The following is a 19,629-nucleotide window of genomic DNA, read 5'->3' as shown; positions in this document are numbered from 1 at the left end:
AACAGAATAAAATTTAATTTTAGATGCAGCTCACTAGTGAGTCACTAGTCACTCATGTGGTCCTTGGGGGCGACCTGGTGCCTGCGGGCACCGTGTTGGTGACCCCTGCTCTAGAGTATGCTGAGAACACAAAAACACAAAAACACGTCAAGTGCATAGGCTACAACAGCAGCAGACCAATACAAAATTTTTTTTAAGTTTAAGCGAGTGTACAGAATTAGTTTTTAGGCATCCTAGATTGTTAATACAAATTTGGTATTTTTATTTTATATACTGTAGTGTATAAGTAGAAAAGAGAACATTTTAAAAAAAACATTTGAATATCTGTGGCAAGTATTTATGTTGGGAACAACCTACCAACCAATTTTCTAAAGCTATTCACTAAAGCACCAATGCAAATTAACTGTACTAAACAAGAACCAAAATACAATCTATTAATACATACTGATTCATACATCCATAACAAGCCCATAAAGCTTTTTCTACAAACTTTTTTCAATACTGAGTTTACTTTTTCAAAACTTTTCATACAACTCTCTGCGCCAAACATGTAATGCCCAAAATGCACCAAAACTACCAAAACACTGCTTACAGGACTGAAAATAAAAACACCAGCACTAGTTTTCTTCCAACAAAATTACTTTGTCAGTCATAGCACAATGATCTAAAAACAATCAGAGGCATTACAATAGCTGCAGTAAGTAGTACGTAATTTTGTACTACTACTTTATAAACTTTCCATTACAAAACAGAATGCCACATCTTTACTGCATTTAATGTGCCACAATCATTTTAAAAAGCAAAGGATTTATTGGCAGCCATTACAAATGAAAAAAAAAAAACAGAATTCCTTTACTCTAATGCAAAATTAATGTAGTTTACAGTGAAAAAAATATTAGAAGTACAGTCATGCTGGTTTTTGTCTACCAACAGAGCCACATGTTCTCATCAACATCACACCACATTTTCGCTCTGGTTATACACTGGGGAAAGCAATCAGCTGATATATCCAGACATCCGGTATCCATCCTCTCTGTTGGATGGCACCAGAAATTCATACACCACTCCCTCTCCAACATCCAGCCATTTGTCCTCCTCTTTCAACTTTTGTATTTCCTCAGGGGTCCATCTTGAACAAAATCATTCCAAAGATGGAATTGTAATTGTCTCTACCTGTGAAGGTATCCAGCTGAATCAGGTGTGATTGTTCTATCTATTGTATATATAATTTCACAATCAGAAGCAAAGTCTGCATTTTTTTAGGCTTTTGAATGCATTTCAATTTGGTATTTGTGGCTTAGCAAATTCCCGTCCACTCAAGTTTTGAAATAGTGTGTGCAAACATTTCCGAGTTGAGCTGTAGAACTGTATTGGTGGGTGGCAGGATTACTTTTAAAGATAAGTAATCTTTAAAAAAAAGCTGTCAGTCATTCTCACCCACCAGAATTCTTTCTCGTAGTATCCAGAATTTTTATTTTATTTGCATGGTATCAATCATGAAGCTACATGTCACCCTTCAGAAAGGCAAAGAGGATAAAGGGGTTTAGCCATGACAAGTCAGTAGATACATAGTTAGGCCTACAAACAAACAAACAAACAAACAAAAAATTTAAATAAATCAATCAATGAAATAAACAATTTTCCACTTTAAGTCAAAGTTTACAGTTCACTTATTCAAAACTCTTCATACAACACACAGCTTGGTGCAACAGTTTATATCATGCTCAAAATGCACAAACAGCACTAGTTTTCTTCCAACAAATATACTTACGACATAATGCTAAAAAACTGGTGTGACATATACAATGTGAATTACAATAAATGTAAGCTCATAGTCTATGTGCACGATTACTTGAACAGAACTGCCAATATTGTTGGAACATTTTATATTATTCACGATTACGTTCCAACATTTACAATTACGTACCAAAAGATGTCGCTGTTCCAACTGTTGATCTCTGTTCCAGGAAACCAAACTTGTCCACCTTTCTTAACCGAGCTCCCCGTGCTGTTTCATAGTCATATGACAGCCCGCACTTCCTGTAGACACTCTGCACATAGCAGCTGGTAGTGGATACAGCAACAGCACTCTGTTTATCTCCGATTGTTTGTCGATATCAAGATGCTAGCGCTCATAAACCGGCTTTTGGACTGGTTCAGGTCCCTCTTTTGGAAGGAGGAGATGGAACTGACTTTGGTGGGACTTCAATATTCTGGGAAGACCACTTTCGTCAACGTGATAGCTGTGAGTTAACGTTAGCTAGCTAGCTACCTACATACTTACCTAGCTTCTGTTTTACATATATTTTGCTATAACATTGTGAATAAAGCAGATGCTTGCCAGTTTATTACGATGGTGGTTATTTCAGAATTTCATTTCCAAAAGGTAAATATTTGGTTTACTATGTGTGCTTTTATAGTTGGGTAGCTGTCTACATTTAGCTAAGTTAGCTTGCTAGCTATGGTCAACAGTACTGCATGGAAACACCCTAGCTTATATGGCTGGCTGGCAAGCAAGCATGATGGCAAGATGCAACTGCGTATCATTTATTACTCTTAGCTTGCTATATTAATACATGTTTTTACGTGTGTGAAAATCTAGCTAAGCTGGCTAGTGTGCTAAGCGTGTTGTCTTCGTTATTGTGATGTTTTCCAAATAATGCTTGGTGTTTAGGGTAAGAGCAAGGCCGGTTGAAATGCCATGCAATATATCGGCTTGCTAGTTTTATTATTTATGTCTTGGTATATTTATTTGTAGCTAGCTGCCTATATGTTGATACAGCCCGATGGTAATGATCTGAGACGGATAAAATGTAACTAACGAGGCCTCTTTCGTATCTTTGTGAGTTCTCTAGGCAAAATGTTGCGCAGGATTTCGCAACAACCCTAACTGTAGGTGAAGTCAAGCAAACTAGTTTGATAATTTTACAATTGGACAAACTCGAGACTTCGTCTTCTATCAGAACGTCGCGCAAAGTATTGTCATTTGAGCTCAAACCAGGTTCTCGTTAGGGAGAATTGACATTGCAGGAAAGTAAGTTAGTTGACAGATTAAACCGCTTTAGTTGCAACAAACTTTGTCTAAATTCTGCATTGGCTGGCTAGCTACATTTCTCTGCATTAATCATGATTCTGATCAATTGATAGGCGACACGAAAATGTGTTAATGATAATATAGAGAAAGTATGTTTTCTTATTATTGTTATGTTGCATGAGATCTATTTTGGTATCACAGACCAAAGGAGCTTCGCGTCACGTGAGTTTGCGTCATAATGAATAGATACCGGTGTTTTGCGTCAACGATTGAGCAAGATGAAACTAGCATATTTTTCAACACCATATCACTTAAAAATTTCTTTGTTTGTTTTAACCTTAACTCTTTGTGATAATAGTCATGCACTAATTAACGCAATTAAAGTAATTGTTTTTACTTTTTCAATGGAATCAATTATATTATTATATAATGTATTGATAATTACCACATTAGCAGCACTTTCTAATTGAATGTGCATTTTACTGGTATCCTGTTTTATATATAAAAAAGATAATCTGTTAAATAAATAAATACGGAAATGTTAATATTTAGCTGATAACATTAATATAATTACTGGCTTGCTTAGTTACCCATGTAAACTGTCTAATATTAACCTTTATTCATTGTCCATGGAAAAAATATTAATCATATGACTCTAGAATTTTGACGAAAATCAGTTGCTGTATAATTTTGGTAAATAGCCTATCAGTATACAGCAGATTTGGCTTAAAATTCATGCATTTGCTATAAAAGATGTGTGAAACATCTTAAGAGTAAAACATTTAAATGAGTTTAATGAGGATTTTAGGGAAGCTGCCTTATAATGACTCATGTGTAGGAGGCAAAGATAGTGATGCCAAATAGAAATGAGGCTTTATGAGGCAAAGTAGTGCCCTGCTCTGTGTGTCGCAAATCACAATGCCATTTTGTTGGTGCTTTGAGGGTTTTTGAGGGCTTTTTGGATCAGTATCTGATACTCAAATGAAGACAACAACACAAACTGATGTGAGTAATCAGTTCGACAGTGCTGATAATACAGACGTTTAGTGCTACATTTACAGTGACAGCAGTGTGGGGTGTGCTGAGAATTACTATTGACATTCCACGTATACTGTAACTCCAGTGGCTAATCTAAAATATGTAAATATATAGGTTATTTGGGCATATTGCCAATGCTGAAAAACACATTCAATCTCAGAAATAACTGTGATGACTGCTGGCTCTCTGACATGAACGTCTCTGCCCTCTGGTAACAGGCACTTTCAGATTCACCCAGCTGCTCAGTCCTGGTCCAGGCTTGGGCTGCTTTGTGTTTGTGACTTCTCATCTTCTTTTTAACCATGTGTTTCTGCTTCTCCTTCTCATTCTCCTGCCACATGAACAGAAATGCCCCAGGCTAGCAGTCACTCCAATTCATCAATATTTAGGCTTAGAGTACTTCAACCTATAACATCTGTTCAATTCAAGAATTGCATTTTTACGTCGATGCAAATAGTTTTCAGTGAGTAACTGTTTTATTACAGAAAATGTTTTTGTTGAGATTCATACAACTGTCAATTGGTTGAGGATAGGGATGCCTTGGCCAGATAACATCTGTGAATGTAAGATTATTGGTTTCGTGGTCTGAGCTGTCACTGAGCTGCATTTCACTGATTCTCTAGCTGCAGTGAATTTTACCATCTGCCATGAATCCTAAAACTCCAGTGAGCCCTGAGATGATATTACAGTGAAAGCTCATGTAATTGCTGAACTGCCAGCGCCCTTTCCTCATGATGGTAGCCTTCTCTACAGCACCTTTGGTTCCTCACTGCAGTGAAGGTGTGGAAACCCCTCTTACTACAGCCCTGTATGAGGCCATGGGCCCTGCAGCCGTGAAACCAATGTTTCTGCCTTCCTTTGTAAAAGTCCTATATGCAAATCTGGATCGGTATCACTCATTTGAAACCATTGACTGCGCACTATGCACTATGTATAGCCTTTACTAAACCACGCTGCTCCTGTGGTTTATATCCACCCCAACCCATGCAGGTTGGTGGTGTACTGCTTTGCAACTATCCCAGTGATAATGCTAAAGTTTCTCAGGTCCTGCCCAAGTTAGCATGGCTAACTATTTGCAGCAAGCGGGACTTTCGCAATGCTAAATTATCTGAGATGTTCCTGGTCTTGCTCTCTAGGATTAAAAGCATGCAGTAGCCTGTAGCTCTGTTGGTAGCTCTCATTCTGTTCAGTCAGTGGGCAGTAATTGGGAGAGCGCGTGTTCTGGGTGTGGCCTGCGATGGATCGCCGGATTGCAGCTTGTCTCTCGCTGCAGCCTGCCGATGAGGTATGACGTCAGCTTCAGAGTCGCATGTGCTTTTGCCACTCGCTGTTTTTTATAGAATGTAAGTGAAATACAAGGCTCATGGGCTAAATCCATGCCCCTTCCCCCTCTAAAAGGACAAAGGCACTTCATAATTCTTACAAGACTGCCTTGTTTTTAAATTCAGTTATTCTTTGTGGGGGAAATAGCTTAAGTGCTGCTGTCAATTGCGCTCTTTCTTCTTTAACTAAAATAAATGAAGTTAATCAGAAATACAGTGCCTCAATTAGATCTTGGCATAGCTTAAATTGGCTTATTAAGCTATTTTTATCTGTATATGTAAACCAACAGCTCTTTGTAAAACCATGACATTTGAGTGCTGTTGGCACCTCGGTGGAATGTCATCTGTCTAGCCTATATCTGCATGTTTATATGGTAGAGTAACTACACACTAGGTTTAGCGAGAGAGCGGTAAATTGGTCACTGTAGGTCCTGGGTGTTCTGTGGTGCCTGGTCACTGTAGGTCCTGGGTGTTCTGTGGTGCCTAGTCACTGTAGGTCCTGGGTGTTCTGTGGTGCCTAGTCACTGTAGGTCCTGGGTGTTCTGTGGTGCCTGGTCACTGTAGGTCCTGGGTGTTCTGTGGTGCCTGGTCACTGTAGGTCCTGGGTGTTCTGTGGTGCCTAGTCACTGTAGGTCCTGGGTGTTCTGTGGTGCCTGGTCACTGTAGGTCCTGGGTGTTCTGTGGTGCCTGGTCACTGTAGGTCCTGGGTGTTCTGTGGTGCCTGGTCACTGTAGGTCCTGGGTGTTCTGTGGTGCCTGGTCACTGTAGATCCTGGGTGTTCTGTGGTGCCTGGTCACTGTAGATCCTGGGTGTTCTGTGGTGCCTAGTCACTGTCGATCCTGGGTGTTCTGTGGTGCCTGGTCACTGTAGATCCTGGGTGTTCTGTGGTGCCTGGTCACTGTAGGTCCTGGGTGTTCTGTGGTGCCTGGTCACTGTAGGTCCTGGGTGTTCTCTGGTGCCTAGTCACTGTAGGTCCTGGGTGTTCTGTGGTGCCTGATCACTGTAGGTCCTGGGTGTTCTGTGGTGCCTGGTCACTGTAGATCCTGGGTGTTCTGTGGTGCCTGGTCACTGTAGATCCTGGGTGTTCTGTGGTGCCTGGTCACTGTAGGTCCTGGGTGTTCTGTGGTGCCTGGTCACTGTAGGTCCTGGGTGTTCTGTGGTGCCTGGTCACTGTAGGTCCTGGGTGTTCTGTGGTGCCTGGTCACTGTAGGTCCTGGGTGTTCTGTGGTGCCTGGTCACTGTAGGTCCTGGGTGTTCTGTGGTGCCTAGTCACTGTAGGTCCTGGGTGTTCTGTGGTGCCTGGTCACTGTAGGTCCTGGGTGTTCTGTGGTGCCTGGTCACTGTAGGTCCTGGGTGTTCTGTGGTGCCTGGTCACTGTAGGTCCTGGGTGTTCTGTGGTGCCTGGTCACTGTAACAGGATCTCAGGGCCTCGTGGCTGGGCTCTCCCTGCTCCACGGTGCAGTAGAAGTGCTGACTCAGCTCCTGAACGCAAGGATGTGTGAGCTGTAAACTGCATTTCACAGGTGTGTTTTCCTCTGAACCCCGGGGGAATTATGCCGTTACTGGATCTTAATGTAACGTTTGGCCTGCTCTTTTAGACCAGCTTCAGCTAGCTTTAGATCAGCTTTAGATTTGCATTTAGATGAACTAATTTCCTCTCTTGGATGCATTGGGCCTTAGGTGGATGTAGAAGCTTGCCAATCTGATTGTGTGGTGATGTTTTGTAGAGGGCATTCTTCTACACAGAGAGCAGAGGGAAGAGGGGAGGGTGTTCAGTGTAGCCATGTCCCCTGTTCATCAGGAACCCACAGGGACCTTAACCAGTTTACAAAAGAGGATCTGTCCCTGCCAAAACCGATTCATTTTACAGCTTTTATTCATAATTATAAACATAAATATCAGTTTTATATCATATCGACTAAGACATTGCTTACTGTGTCAAAAGAAATTGTTCCTGCCAAAAAGCAAAAGATTTTTTGAAGAATAATGGGGTACTCCACACATGTGCAACCTCTGGAGGCATAATGTAGCAGTGCAAACTGCTTTTTTAATAAATAAGTTACTGGAATGAAACAATATTGGATTTGGGGTGGCTGTTGCAGACTTGCCATTCCAGATTCCCAGCAGTTGTCTACTGCTCATGAATATACAGTGCTTCTTTAAACAAGGGTTTGGTTGGAGTCTCAAATTAACAGATTGTGTGAACAACATTTGACCAAAAAGTCACTGGACAGTTGGCATAAATGTAGATTGGAGTTTATAAAACTGAAGGGCCATCTTGTGCTGTTTTGTAGAACAAAGTGTTTGCCCTGCTCTTCATAATACAGCAGCAGAGCTATTTTAGCGTGCGTTAAAAGAGTCCAAAGATTTTGACTCATTCCTGGGCTCACTCAGGAATGTTAATGCCTCCATTAAAGCACCAACTCTGGAAAATATTTTCTTATATATGCCACAGCCATGCAGCAAACAAACTTCAATATCATGTTTTTTCTGCATTGGGGGTTTTTAAGCACTGTGCCTGATATGAGTGTTCTGCTCATCATGTTCTTTTGTCACTTGATTCCTTAGGACCATTCTGTCATCATCTTTTCTATCGTTTGTGCAATTTTCTGTTCAGCCCTGAGCCTGCCCTTGAGTCTGGTATGGATCCAGTTGTACACTGACGTATTTATGGCTCGTGGGCTGCCTAATTAAGTGATCATAGTTTGTGGGGTTTGGCCAGGATGCAGTGCTAACATGCGCATGGTGAGTAATTAACGAAGAGTACAGTGACCTCAGCAAAGAGTCACTACAGGGCAGCCAAATCATAGCACCACTCTGCAGAGGAACTGAATTACATACTGTACACGCTTTATACTGTCGAAACACCAAATCATGGAGCCACTCTGCAGAGGAATGAAATTACATACTGTACATATTTATACTGTAGAAAGGCCAAATCATGGAGACACTCTACAGAGGAACTAAATTACATACTGATACTGTACACACTTTATACTGTAGAAAGGCCAAATCATGGAGCCACTCTAGAGAGAAACGAAATTACATACTGTACACACTTTATACTGTAGAAAAGCCAAATCATGGAGCCACTCTAGAGAGAAACGAAATTACATACTGTACACACTTTATACTGTACAAAGGCCAAATCATGGAGACACTCTACAGAGGAACTAAATTACATACTGATACTGTACACACTTTATACTGTAGAAAGGCCAAATCATGGAGACACTCTACACACGAACAAAATTACAAACGGTACACACTTTATACTGTAGAAAGGGCAAATCTTGGAGCCACTCTACAGAGGAACGAAATTACATAATGTACACACTTTATGGAGAAGCCAAATCAGGCGGACACTCTTGGGAGAAGCCAAATCACAGAGCCACTCTACGGAGGTGCCAAAACATAGATCCATTATGTGGAAGAGCCAAAGCAGCTTGCCACTCTATGGAGAAGCCAAATGACAGAGCCACTCTTCAGATGAGCTAAAGCACAGAGTATTTTTTTGTGCTTTAGTAGTTCAACTATTGAGGAAGGTGCATAAGTGGCTCTCTGAATCCTTACCAGGTTTCTAACCCTGTCAATGTGAAGTCTAGAAAGTTCCACAGGCCCTGCTTTTTTTGTTCCAGCTGCGCCAGTGAGTCAATTTGCCTTTGCCTTGGCACTCCAAATTGTGGTGCATCCTGTTTGTTTTAATTATTATTGATGCGTCTAGAACTTTGTTAGTCCACCTGTGGAAAATTGAATTGAATGGACATAGTTTAGAATAGGGGTGTGAACATTTAAACGGTGAACTGAAACGGAATTGCACACGTTTACTGCCCGATAACCGATTCTTATTTCTGAAGATGAAATGGTATTTCGTCAAGCTAGTCCTAGCAAGCAGTCTCTGGCTATTTCAGGGTTAAGAATGAAAACACTACAGGGATTTGAATGGTGCAGTATCATAATTTATGTGTGTTTTAAATCTGTAGCTATCATTTCACTGATGCCGTTTCTTAAGACTCTCGGAGGACTGTGTGTTTATTCGCTGACACACAAATTCAAACTACTGGCAAACTGAATGTAGCTTTCCACTATGCCATATATATATATATAAAATCAAATAAAGCCATAAATCATTGGACAAATATTGAACACAATATACTAAGTAGGAAAGTTGAAAAATAAAGGCTATAATTACGTTTGATCACTGTTCATTATTTTATGGAATCCAAAAAATGTTTTTGATTGAGTCTAACTTTGCCTAATAGTGCAATCACTATCCAATGTTTTTTAAGTGTTCTATATATCTAGTGTTGGCCAGAGCTAGCTTTCTTTTTCCAGGTCTGTGTAGTTTAACTATTTCTAAAATCAAGTAGATTTGTTGACATAAAAGAAAAATGCTTAGACCAGTAGCCAACCTATAACATCCCTCAGATATTCTACAAGATATTCTCAACTTCCTACATTTGGCCATCTGGCCCAATCTGAGTAACCTGGATAAGAGTCGCTCTGGATAAGAGCGTCTGCCAAATGCCAATAATGTAATGTAATGTAATGCAAGAAGGGACTTGGTCAGGGAGGTGTCCAAGAACCCAACTATCACTCTAACAGAGCTTGAATACTTCTCTAAATGAGAGATTTCATTTTTTGATTTTGAATTAAATTTGTCATTATGGTTATGGAGTGTAGATTGATGGGCAACAATAGCAGTTTTATCCATTTAAAATGAATTCCAGTGGGTCTTAATACTTTCTGAAGCCAGGTGCATGTTGGGACAGCAGTGTGAGCCAGGTGCATGTTGGGACAGCAGTGTGAGGCAGGTGCATGTTGGGACAGCAGTGTGAGCCAGGTGCATGTTGGGACAGCAGTGTGAGGCAGGTGCATGTTGGGACAGCAGTGTGAGCCAGGTGCATGTTGGGACAGCAGTGTGAGCCAGCTGCATGTTGGGACAGCAGTGTGAGCCAGCTGCATGTTGGGACAGCAGTGTGAGCCAGCTGCATGTTGGGACAGCAGTGTGAGCCAGCTGCATGTTGGGACAGCAGTGTGAGCCAGCTGCATGTTGGGATAGCAGTGTGAGCCAGCTGCATGTTGGGACAGCAGTGGGGACCCCTGCTGGAAAGTCACAAGACTGCCTCACTCACTTCCACTTAGCCCCTGTCAGGTGACCCGACGGCAGTCATGTGCTTCAGGCTGAATAGTCTCGCTTACACAGAGAACCACTGTTTGCTCTCAAAAAGAGTGGCAGCACCTCACCACAGCCCCCATATGACTAGCACTGTGGTCACAAATCGGATTTCCTCTTCTTCATAATGAAAGCTCTCACGCCCGTGGCCTTAAGATACTGTAGCAGCCTGTATACGTATGTTCTGTAAACATGTGTGTCATACAGTAAATGTGAGCTCCATCTACAGTACTTGCTCTCGTCACCAGGGATGTGACGTACTCATCGCATGTGATAGGTCACTAGGCCCTGTAGTTTTTTGTTTTTGTAAACACGTCTGCGTGTTTCACAGACCGTTTCCAGCGCTGTGTGTGCTTGGCCGGGGAGCGTACGGCAATTTAATGACGCATCTATTTTGAGCTCTCATAAAAACCATCTGTGTTGTGAAAAGCAGTGCAGACTCGGGCCAGCAGGCCTGGCGTTCTCTTCACGCAGGTCGCCGTGCAGACTGAAGTTTTCCTGTCATTTGATTTGGCTGCGTTTGTCTGCTCTTTCAGTCCGGCCAGTTCAGCGAGGACATGATCCCCACGGTGGGCTTCAACATGCGGAAGGTCACCAAGGGCAACGTCACCATAAAGGTATTCCTGTAATCTAATTATGACGCGCTCTATGTTGGTTTGTATACTTTATTATTGTTGTTGGTGTCACTGGTGGTCGTATACAGTATATTAAAAGGAAAAAATGAGCACACTCAGAATTTATTAGTGTTTTGACCCGCAATCGCCCTGATGAAGACCTGAGGGTGGAAACATTGGTAACATGTTTTAATAAACACTGAGTATATGGAGTCATTTTTCCGTTTATTATTTTGAATTGAACCGTGGAGGCTGTGCTAGCTGTGTCCAGCCATGACTCAAAGCAGTGCCCGCTGGCTCTGTGTTCACCTGCAGATCTGGGACATAGGGGGGCAGCCGCGCTTCCGCAGCATGTGGGAGAGATACTGCCGAGGAGTCAACGCCATCGTGTGAGTCTCTACAGCTAGGCTCTGCTAGGCTTGTGTGAGGCTTTAGGAACCCAAAAACAGGTGCAGCTGTAATCTTTGAGCACTGACTGTGGGTTTGTTCGCTCTTATTCTGTCTTAGCACAACCAGCCCAGGGGAGACAGGGGAATGCACAGGTGATTAGGGTTATGTCCCTGATGATTGGTTGCCTGGTCTAGTTTCTCAGCTATGTTGCCCCGTGGGCTGGCCATGCTAGTCAGCATTTTTTAATTCACACACTTTGATTGGCCCACATCTTGGGCTGATTGGCCCAGTTGGATATAATGGATAGGATCAGTTCAGGTGTGCCTTTGCGTTTCAGAAAACAAAAGGGGGGTGCTCTACAACCATGACAAACTTACAGTATATGGGACTGATCCAAGAAAAGTGTCCACTTGTGGACTAGTTCACGGAAAGAGCAGTTGGAGCAGTCAAAAAAGCAATAAGACAGGCAGAGATTTTATCTTGTGTTCAGGCTTAACGTAAGATAACATCTCTGCCTGTCTTGGTGCTTTTTTTGAGTGCTCCAACCGTTCTTTCCATGAGCTAGTCCACAAGTGGAAGTTTTTTCTTGGTTAAGTCCCATGTGATGGATAGGATTACTCATGCTCTGTGAACTCATTTGCAGTCTGTAGAGGCTACTGTAGTTCTTTATTTGTTTTGTGGTGACCTGAAATTCCTCTACTGTTTGCTTCCAGGTACATGGTGGACGCTGCAGATCGTGAAAAGATCGAGGCCTCCAGAAATGAACTGCACAACCTTTTAGACAAACCTCAGTTGCAAGGAATCCCTGTGAGTTGCACTCAACAGTGACCCAGTAGAGCTCGATTTCCTTTCCAGAAGGTGATCCAAGATTGTGATTATTTTTCGCCACCCTGTCCCAACATGATTCTTCCAGCTTCTACCATGCTGGAGAACGTGACTGACATCACAGATGATGCCAGTAGCCATCCGCTTGGTCCGAGTCCAATGAGGATACACCTTTGCTGTTTTTTTAGACACGGAGATCCAATGACAGCTCAAGGACGGATGGAACAGGACCGTAGTCCTATTGATTAACTGTCTAAAAAAAGTGATGTATCTCTAGACCTCTCAGTTTCTCATTTTCATTCCCTTTTATTTTTAAATTTTTTGGAGATAGCGCTGAATCTGATGAACTTTGGTGATTGAGAGGCGAAACAGGGATTGTAATTACAGAGAGGAAGAGCCATAAAGTCAGGGGAAGATATATGGCTTCGTCTGAAGTTTTTCTTTCCTTCCTTCATCAGGTGCTAGTGCTCGGGAACAAACGAGATCTTCCTACTGCTTTGGATGAGAAGCAACTTATTGAAAAAATGTGAGTAACATGCAGTGCCTCTTGCATGCCGGTAAGCCTTTAACACATATGCTGTACTGTACTGGAGTTCCTCTTGCTGGTGGGAGAGTGTAGCTCCACAAACTCCTATGACTGCAGCTGTCACATGTCAGACGCAGCTTTCTTAGTGAGTCACCCTAAAGCTCTGAGACATTGAGTAGATTTTGTCTTTGTTAAAGTCAACAAGTGTTTGTCAGCTCATGGGAACTCTGCCTACAGTAGCATTTCCCACAGTATTGCTTTTGTCGAGGTGTGCCATCTTATCTTGAGCAACAAATAAGAAAAAATAAATTATACATTTATATTACATGATACGCCACCGTAACTCAGTAAGTAAGTACAGTCATTTAACTGGTCATTTAAGCCGAAAAACACATACTAGAATGGCTAGAATAACAGGAATAACCGTTGATATTGATATTGATATTATCCACATGCCTATGCCATGTACATGATCCTGCCACAGAGTACATCACCTGTATGTACTTTTTGAGCAGACGGTACACACAGGTGTGACAGGATTGTAACGGAGTCTCGAATAAGAACATTTACAAGCTAATTTAGCAAACCAGATTGACTGGGTCGTAATGACCTATGGTTAATCATGTTAATCTGATTTTATACTCTAGACAGGAAGCTAGGATTAAATCCACAAATGTTACCCATTTAGAAAGTAGCAACCCAGGGGAAATAAATGGTTTTTGGGGTATAACTGATGATATACCACATGGTATTAACATTTTCTTGCATCCCACTGTACCATTTCTCACATGGCTTAAAGTTGAATTAAGCAGGAGAATGCGTACTTGCACAACAACAACCCTGCTTCTATTAGCTCATGACCAAACCACTGATCTAACTGGATTTGAAACCTGTTTGTCCTACATTTCTACATGTTTCTGTTGTTTTGTCTCCAAATTGAGTTGTTTGGTATCTGCTACAAAGTGATGCTGCATTCCTGTTTTAATGAGAGCAATTTCCGTGTGGAGCACTGAACTACATCTATAGTTCAAATTGAATTTAAATTGAATTACACTCATTAAAATAAGAATGTGGTTCCAAATGCGGATACGGTTGTTGTGCTTGGAACTATTGCTGAAATACAGTATGAGAATTAGAGACTTTATAGACCTTAGAGTGGTTGAATTCTGTAGTAAAAAAAATACTGGGTATGTTGATGTAAAAGAAACAACTCAAATCTAGGTATGGCCATTTTAGGTAAACTAAAAGGTCATGTGATCTTCGTGCTGCGTTGAGAAGCACCTGGGAAATAATTATACACCTTCCCCATGCTTAACATTTTATCTCCAGTGCCGTCTGTTTTAAAAGCTAACGGAGACAGCCAAGCTCATAAAATGGAATTATTGTCTCCTATTTTATGTGAAGCATTTTACCAGAACAGTCGTATTCGCTCTTGACCTTGGAGATCCAGTGAGCTATGCTCCCAAAATCAGGGGAGAAAACTGCCTATTAATGGTTACCGCAGTGGATGAAGTGGTTAGTCTGGTTACGTAATCAAGTGTTAATCCCAGACTGCTTGTGATGGAGAGAGGCAGCACACCTTTAATTACCCCCTGCTTTTACTCCACAGGAACTTGGCAGCTATTCAGGACAGAGAGATCTGCTGCTACTCTATTTCCTGTAAAGAGAAGGATAACATAGGTGAGTGGGGAGCAGAGGTGTGCAGCAGTCTGTTGATTCATGATCCAAAACGAGACCTGAAATTCTGGATGTCTTAGCACTGTTTTTGCAAGTCTGCTCCAACCGACCTTCTATGAAGTCCTATGAGTGCACACAGATATTATGTACATGCATGTGCCTGTGTTCTTTGTGTGTGAACATGTTATATTTGAGTGTGTACAATATGTACAGTGCAATCCATAAGTATTTGGACAGCCAACCAATTTTTTTGCTCTGTTCTCCAGCGCATTGGATTTGAAATTAAACAATGAATTTGAGGTTAAGGAAGTTCAGACTGTCCCCTTTTATTTGAGGGTTTTTACAGCCATAGTGGGTGATCGGTGTAGGAATTGAATCCCTTTTTATAATGCGCATGTGAGCATGTGTCTGTGTGAGAGATTTGTGTATGTTAGCATTGTAAATTAATGCTGACATGCTGACACCCTCTGTCTCCTTCCTTCTGTCCACAGATATCACACTGCAGTGGCTTATCCAGCACTCAAAGTCCCGGAGGAGCTGAGGGCCGAGCCCCCCCCGCTCCTTTCCCCTGCCCCCTGGTCCCTGGTCCCACTGGCCACACCATTCCCCCCGTCAGCTCCCATTACTCACCCAGTGATGAAGTCATGCTCCCACCTGGCTGCGCGTGCTCTCTCTCTCTCTCTCTCTCTGTCTCTCTCTCTGTCTCTCTCTCTGTCTCTCTCTCTCTCTCTCCAGTTCTCAGTTCCTCTCACTCCGTATCGCCTCCGCACACCCAGCTCACAGCATGCCCCACGCCCCACTAAAGACACAGGCCTCCAGATGCTCCCTAACCCCCAACAGCTCTCCAAAGTCCCAGAGTTGTCACGGGACTGTCGACAGGGAGTCTGACTGCCCTCTGCCTGCCGTGTGCTAAATTGCCACCTCAGAAACTAGTCTTCTCAGGGGCCTGTCACACTGGTCCAGGACCATCCATGGTCCATGCCTTTCTGCGTGAGGTAGGATTGGGCTTTCTGGCCCTGTTGCCTTGACACAGAGATTGTTTCATGAATTGTTCCCCTTGGCCGGTCCAATTCAGTCATGTAGCACTGATTTGTGGTACAGGTGTCCCCAAACATTAACCAAAAGCACTGAAGAGGTCAAATAATTAGAAATGTTCAACATATACTGGTTATTACCCGGGTGAGCATGTGTAATGATGAATGTAGAAACTATGAGCATGAATGTAGAATAACGGACATGAGGTGAAACTGCATATGATGAACCAGTTTGGACTGAAGAGTTTAAAGTGCCTTCTGCAAATTGCTTTGCCCCCTGAAACCCCCTGAAATTCAAAAATAAATGAAATGGAGGAAGGCACAGTTTAATTGGGTTCTACTCTTTTTGAATTCGTATTGGCTCCCCCAGGTAGACGGCCTGTTTCTGTGGACATTTTAGTGACAACTCTGGAGGTGCCCCACTGTATTCAATACAGATGTAAATACGCTGAGCAGGTGGGAGTTGTGTGATGAAATGTGCACAGTGTGATGTATAAAGCACAAGCTGAGTTTTGGAAGCCGTTGCTTTGCTTTCTTACTGGGGAATGTGAACGAGGACTTTCCCCTGAGAGCCACACCGTCTGCACCATTTTAGAAGCCTAGGTGGGGGGGGGACTGTCCGCCAGTCTGGCCCATAGTCAGTCTGTCAGTCTGTTGACCAGTCAGTCAGTTAGTCCCATGGTCTGTCAGCCTCAAAGGTGGTCAGTGTCATAGCCTGCAAGTCCGGCCCATAATCAGTCAGTCAGTCGTGTAGCCGTGATGTCATCTTCACTGCCGGTCAGTTCTGCAGTCTGTAATCTGTGAGTGTGTGCTGTAGGCTGTAGGCTGTAGGCCGTAGAGATGCCTCAAGGCCTAAGCTTCTGCGAGAGCTAGCCATGTTGTGCTGGATGTTCCGCCATTAATGCCTTACTGAACTGCTCGATGTCTTGTGTTGTTGAGACTTGGTGAGCAACGCTTCTGTTTGTTTTCAGAGTGTCACCGGAATGGTCAACCTTTTAAACTGAGCTGGCCTCATTACAGACTGTTTTAGACAGAGGACAGCTTTAATCTCTGTTCACTGTCAGGGCAGGCCTGCTCCCATTTCTGCACCAACTTTAGAAATGGCCTTGGTGTTTGTGTGGATTAACCTGATGTTAAGACCTGTCCTCTCCACATTCTCATTCAGGGAGAATTGGTCATCGTATGTGTCACACAGCACACGGCCATTGGAAAGAATGATCTTCCTGAGCATTTTGAGCATCTCAAATGGAGTTTTATTTAGTAATTTATTTTAAATAGAGGCTTGTTTTTGTTTTACCCTGTTTGGATGTTTACCTGGGACTGAACAGATCACTCAGGTGGTGGGAGGTGTGGTACCATGGTGCAATTATAACTGCAAATTACAATCATGTATACTGGAAAAAATCCTCAATTTGCAGTGAATTTAAAGCTTTCAGAAAGACCTTTCTGTAGCCGGATGCATGAAACTGTCCAGAACAGTTGACCATTTTTATTTATTAGTGCGGTGTAAATATTGATATGTCCGGTATGCGGTACAGCTTACTGGGTTACACATTTACACAACATGCATTTAAACTACTAGCTGCAATGTGAAGCATTGCTGAAGCAATTCAGCTTTAACAGAGCATTCAGAGAAACAGCCATGGGATCCCACCCTGGCCAGGGATCTGAACCTTGGTCCTTCTGGGTGAGAGTGAAGTTGTTTGAGCTTCTGCCCACTGCTGCTTGGGTGTGGTATTGAGGAGGAGGATATGGAGGAGTGATGAATGCCCCTGGAGCTCAGACTAGCCCCTGTTTTCCAGGAGCAGGTGAGATTAGCCACTTCTGGGGACCAGCCCCAGTAGCGCAGTAGCACAGCTGCTGGAAAAGCTGTGTTGAAATCTCTCTCCTTTCATGATTTCTGACTTCATCAGACTTACAGAACTGGCTCTAGGTTTGTGGGGCTTTTTGTTTTAGCTTTTTTAACATTGAATATATGTAAATATTTTTCACCGTACGTGTGAAACTGGAAGCCGCGATATGTCTATTGATGGTGCAGCTGAGATTGCCCATACTTTGCCAGCTTAACGTCGGTCGCCTGAGGTATCATGCTTACTAACCGTATCTGGCCCATCTCTGCTCTTAGCTCTCGCTACAGTGCCCATCCAGTTTTAATGGCACACAGTCACAATTATAAGCTTGCTGGACATTTGCTGAACGTCTTTTTAAAGTATGTTTGGACTGATGGTTCAAGTCAATGAAGAGTATCCGCACACGTGTGTTACTGCCTGTGTATTTTCAGAAACCCATATGGACACCATTCAGATGAGAATAAGATCAGTATGGGCATAGAACCCTACAGAGAGGTGACGTGCTTGGATGCCGGTCTCGCTCATTGAAACGTGGGAGGCCATGCGACTCCACTAAAAGTGTGCATTATGCTGTTAACACTGAACTTTACAGGCTGTTCCTCCTTTCTCTGCAGTGCTCTATGTGAGACACCTCTCCCATGACTAGGCCTAGTGATGCAGTGCTGTTGTTGTGTGCTTAATGTGGGGACCAGCTGTCGGAGACTCACTGAGGCTGTGTGGGTAAAGGCTTGTGTACCTGGTGTTGAGCTACAGTACTTAACCACCCTCTGCATTTTACGCAAATCTGACACTATTACAAAAACCAGAGGTGCATTATCCCCTATGTGTTTGTAACTGCATGTGCAAAACTCAGATCCATTCACTTCTAGACTTTGTAAATAAGAAATGTTAACATTTTTATTCAGGTGAACGCTGTTGTCTGTATTGCATTTTTGTTTATGTCTGACTGCTTAATAAATTTTGGGTTTTTGAGGGTGATTTTGTCAGTTCTTCGTGCACATTCACTGTGAGATTGGACATTGCGCCGGTTACCAGATGGAACATTTTCAGTCCGGATGTTGATGTGAAATCTTTGGTTCAATGATCAGTCCTGTTCAAGTGAAAGAGTGAACAGTCTCAGAGGGTCCTGTTTATTACTCACCTTCTCAAAGATTTTCTTTTTGTTTTTGCTCCATTGTTTACTTTTCCAATCCAATAACCTCTAATGAACATAACTTATACTTAGAACTTAATAAATTAATAACTTAAGTTCTAAGTTTTACTTAGTAAGACATTTTAATCAATCTCTCAATTGATAATTGCAGATATATATATATATATATTTTAAATCTTGTCTAGTTAGCAAATATTTATTGATCATTTATTTGTACTTGACATGTAATTTCACTTCCATGTGGTAAAAGACCCCAGGTTCACTTGTACAAATGGGACACATTTTAGAGGTCAAAATTGTTTGACTAAAGAATAAAGTAAGATAGTATAAAGTATTGGAGTCCCTTAGCCATATAAGGATATATTTAAAAGGTCAATATATAACTTACAAAATTTAGTATTTTTGTTTACGATATGGGCTGTGTTTATGGAATATTCATGTGCAGGGCTGTGTTTTTTAATGCATTTTACACTGGAGACAATCATTTGCATCATACATTCCTAATTGTGACTAGGAAGTAACTGTGGACCCATCCCACTTTGAGGGCGAAAAGTTCCTCAAAACTCTGCTTTTAGAGGACATCTTGCACGCATGCACACACACACGCTCGCATATGCACAACCTTCTAAGACTTGAGTTAATGAACCTAAAGAATAACGCTACAGCCTCGAACACCCTGCTCATGTACACATTCCAGGTTAACAGGCTACTGTCCCATGCACGGTATTTCCTCATCATGACAATGTGACATCACTGCAATCAAGCCTGTTAAAATTTTAATACGCTGTCAGTGCTGAACTTAAGTTCAAGTCCATTGCTGCATGCTGCAATTTTTCTGAAATCACCAGTCATCCAAAGTATATACATTGTATTAAAATTATTTTGAATATTATTTTCAGCTGCCATTTGATCACTGTAACCATGAAGCCACAGTGATGAGATTATACTACTCTTGTCTCTTATTGAACATTGACATTTGGTTGTTTTACT

General features: G+C 42.2%; 1 protein-coding gene across 1 annotated transcript; it reads left to right on the top strand.

Moving 5' to 3' along the window:
* The first annotated feature begins 2,035 nt into the window (after positions 1-2,035).
* Positions 2,036-18,464, top strand: arl8bb (ADP-ribosylation factor-like 8Bb). Its single transcript, XM_061219935.1, has 7 exons — positions 2,036-2,245; positions 11,107-11,187; positions 11,500-11,573; positions 12,288-12,381; positions 12,858-12,925; positions 14,535-14,605; positions 15,094-18,464. Exons 1-7 carry the CDS (start codon positions 2,123-2,125, stop codon positions 15,141-15,143), a joined length of 561 nt encoding a protein of 186 aa, XP_061075919.1. The 5' UTR covers positions 2,036-2,122; the 3' UTR covers positions 15,144-18,464.
* The last annotated feature ends 1,165 nt before the right edge of the window (positions 18,465-19,629 follow it).

The sequence above is a fragment of the Conger conger genome, chromosome 14 (genome assembly GCF_963514075.1).
Source record: "Conger conger chromosome 14, fConCon1.1, whole genome shotgun sequence".
Classification (NCBI taxonomy): domain Eukaryota; kingdom Metazoa; phylum Chordata; class Actinopteri; order Anguilliformes; family Congridae; genus Conger; species Conger conger.
This window is presented reverse-complemented; position numbering and strand designations above follow the sequence as displayed.

What these genes read in the sequence shown, in the direction of transcription:
- arl8bb (XM_061219935.1), top strand. Translation starts at nt 2,123, where the DNA reads ATGCTAGCGCTCATAAACCGGCTTTTGGACTGGTTCAGGTCCCTCTTT. An exon ending in CTTTCGTCAACGTGATAGCT is followed by an intron (nt 2,246 to 11,106) that starts GTGAGTTAACGT and finishes CTGCTCTTTCAG; the next exon opens with TCCGGCCAGTTCAGCGAGGA. An exon ending in TAAAGAGAAGGATAACATAG is followed by an intron (nt 14,606 to 15,093) that starts GTGAGTGGGGAG and finishes TTCTGTCCACAG; the next exon opens with ATATCACACTGCAGTGGCTT.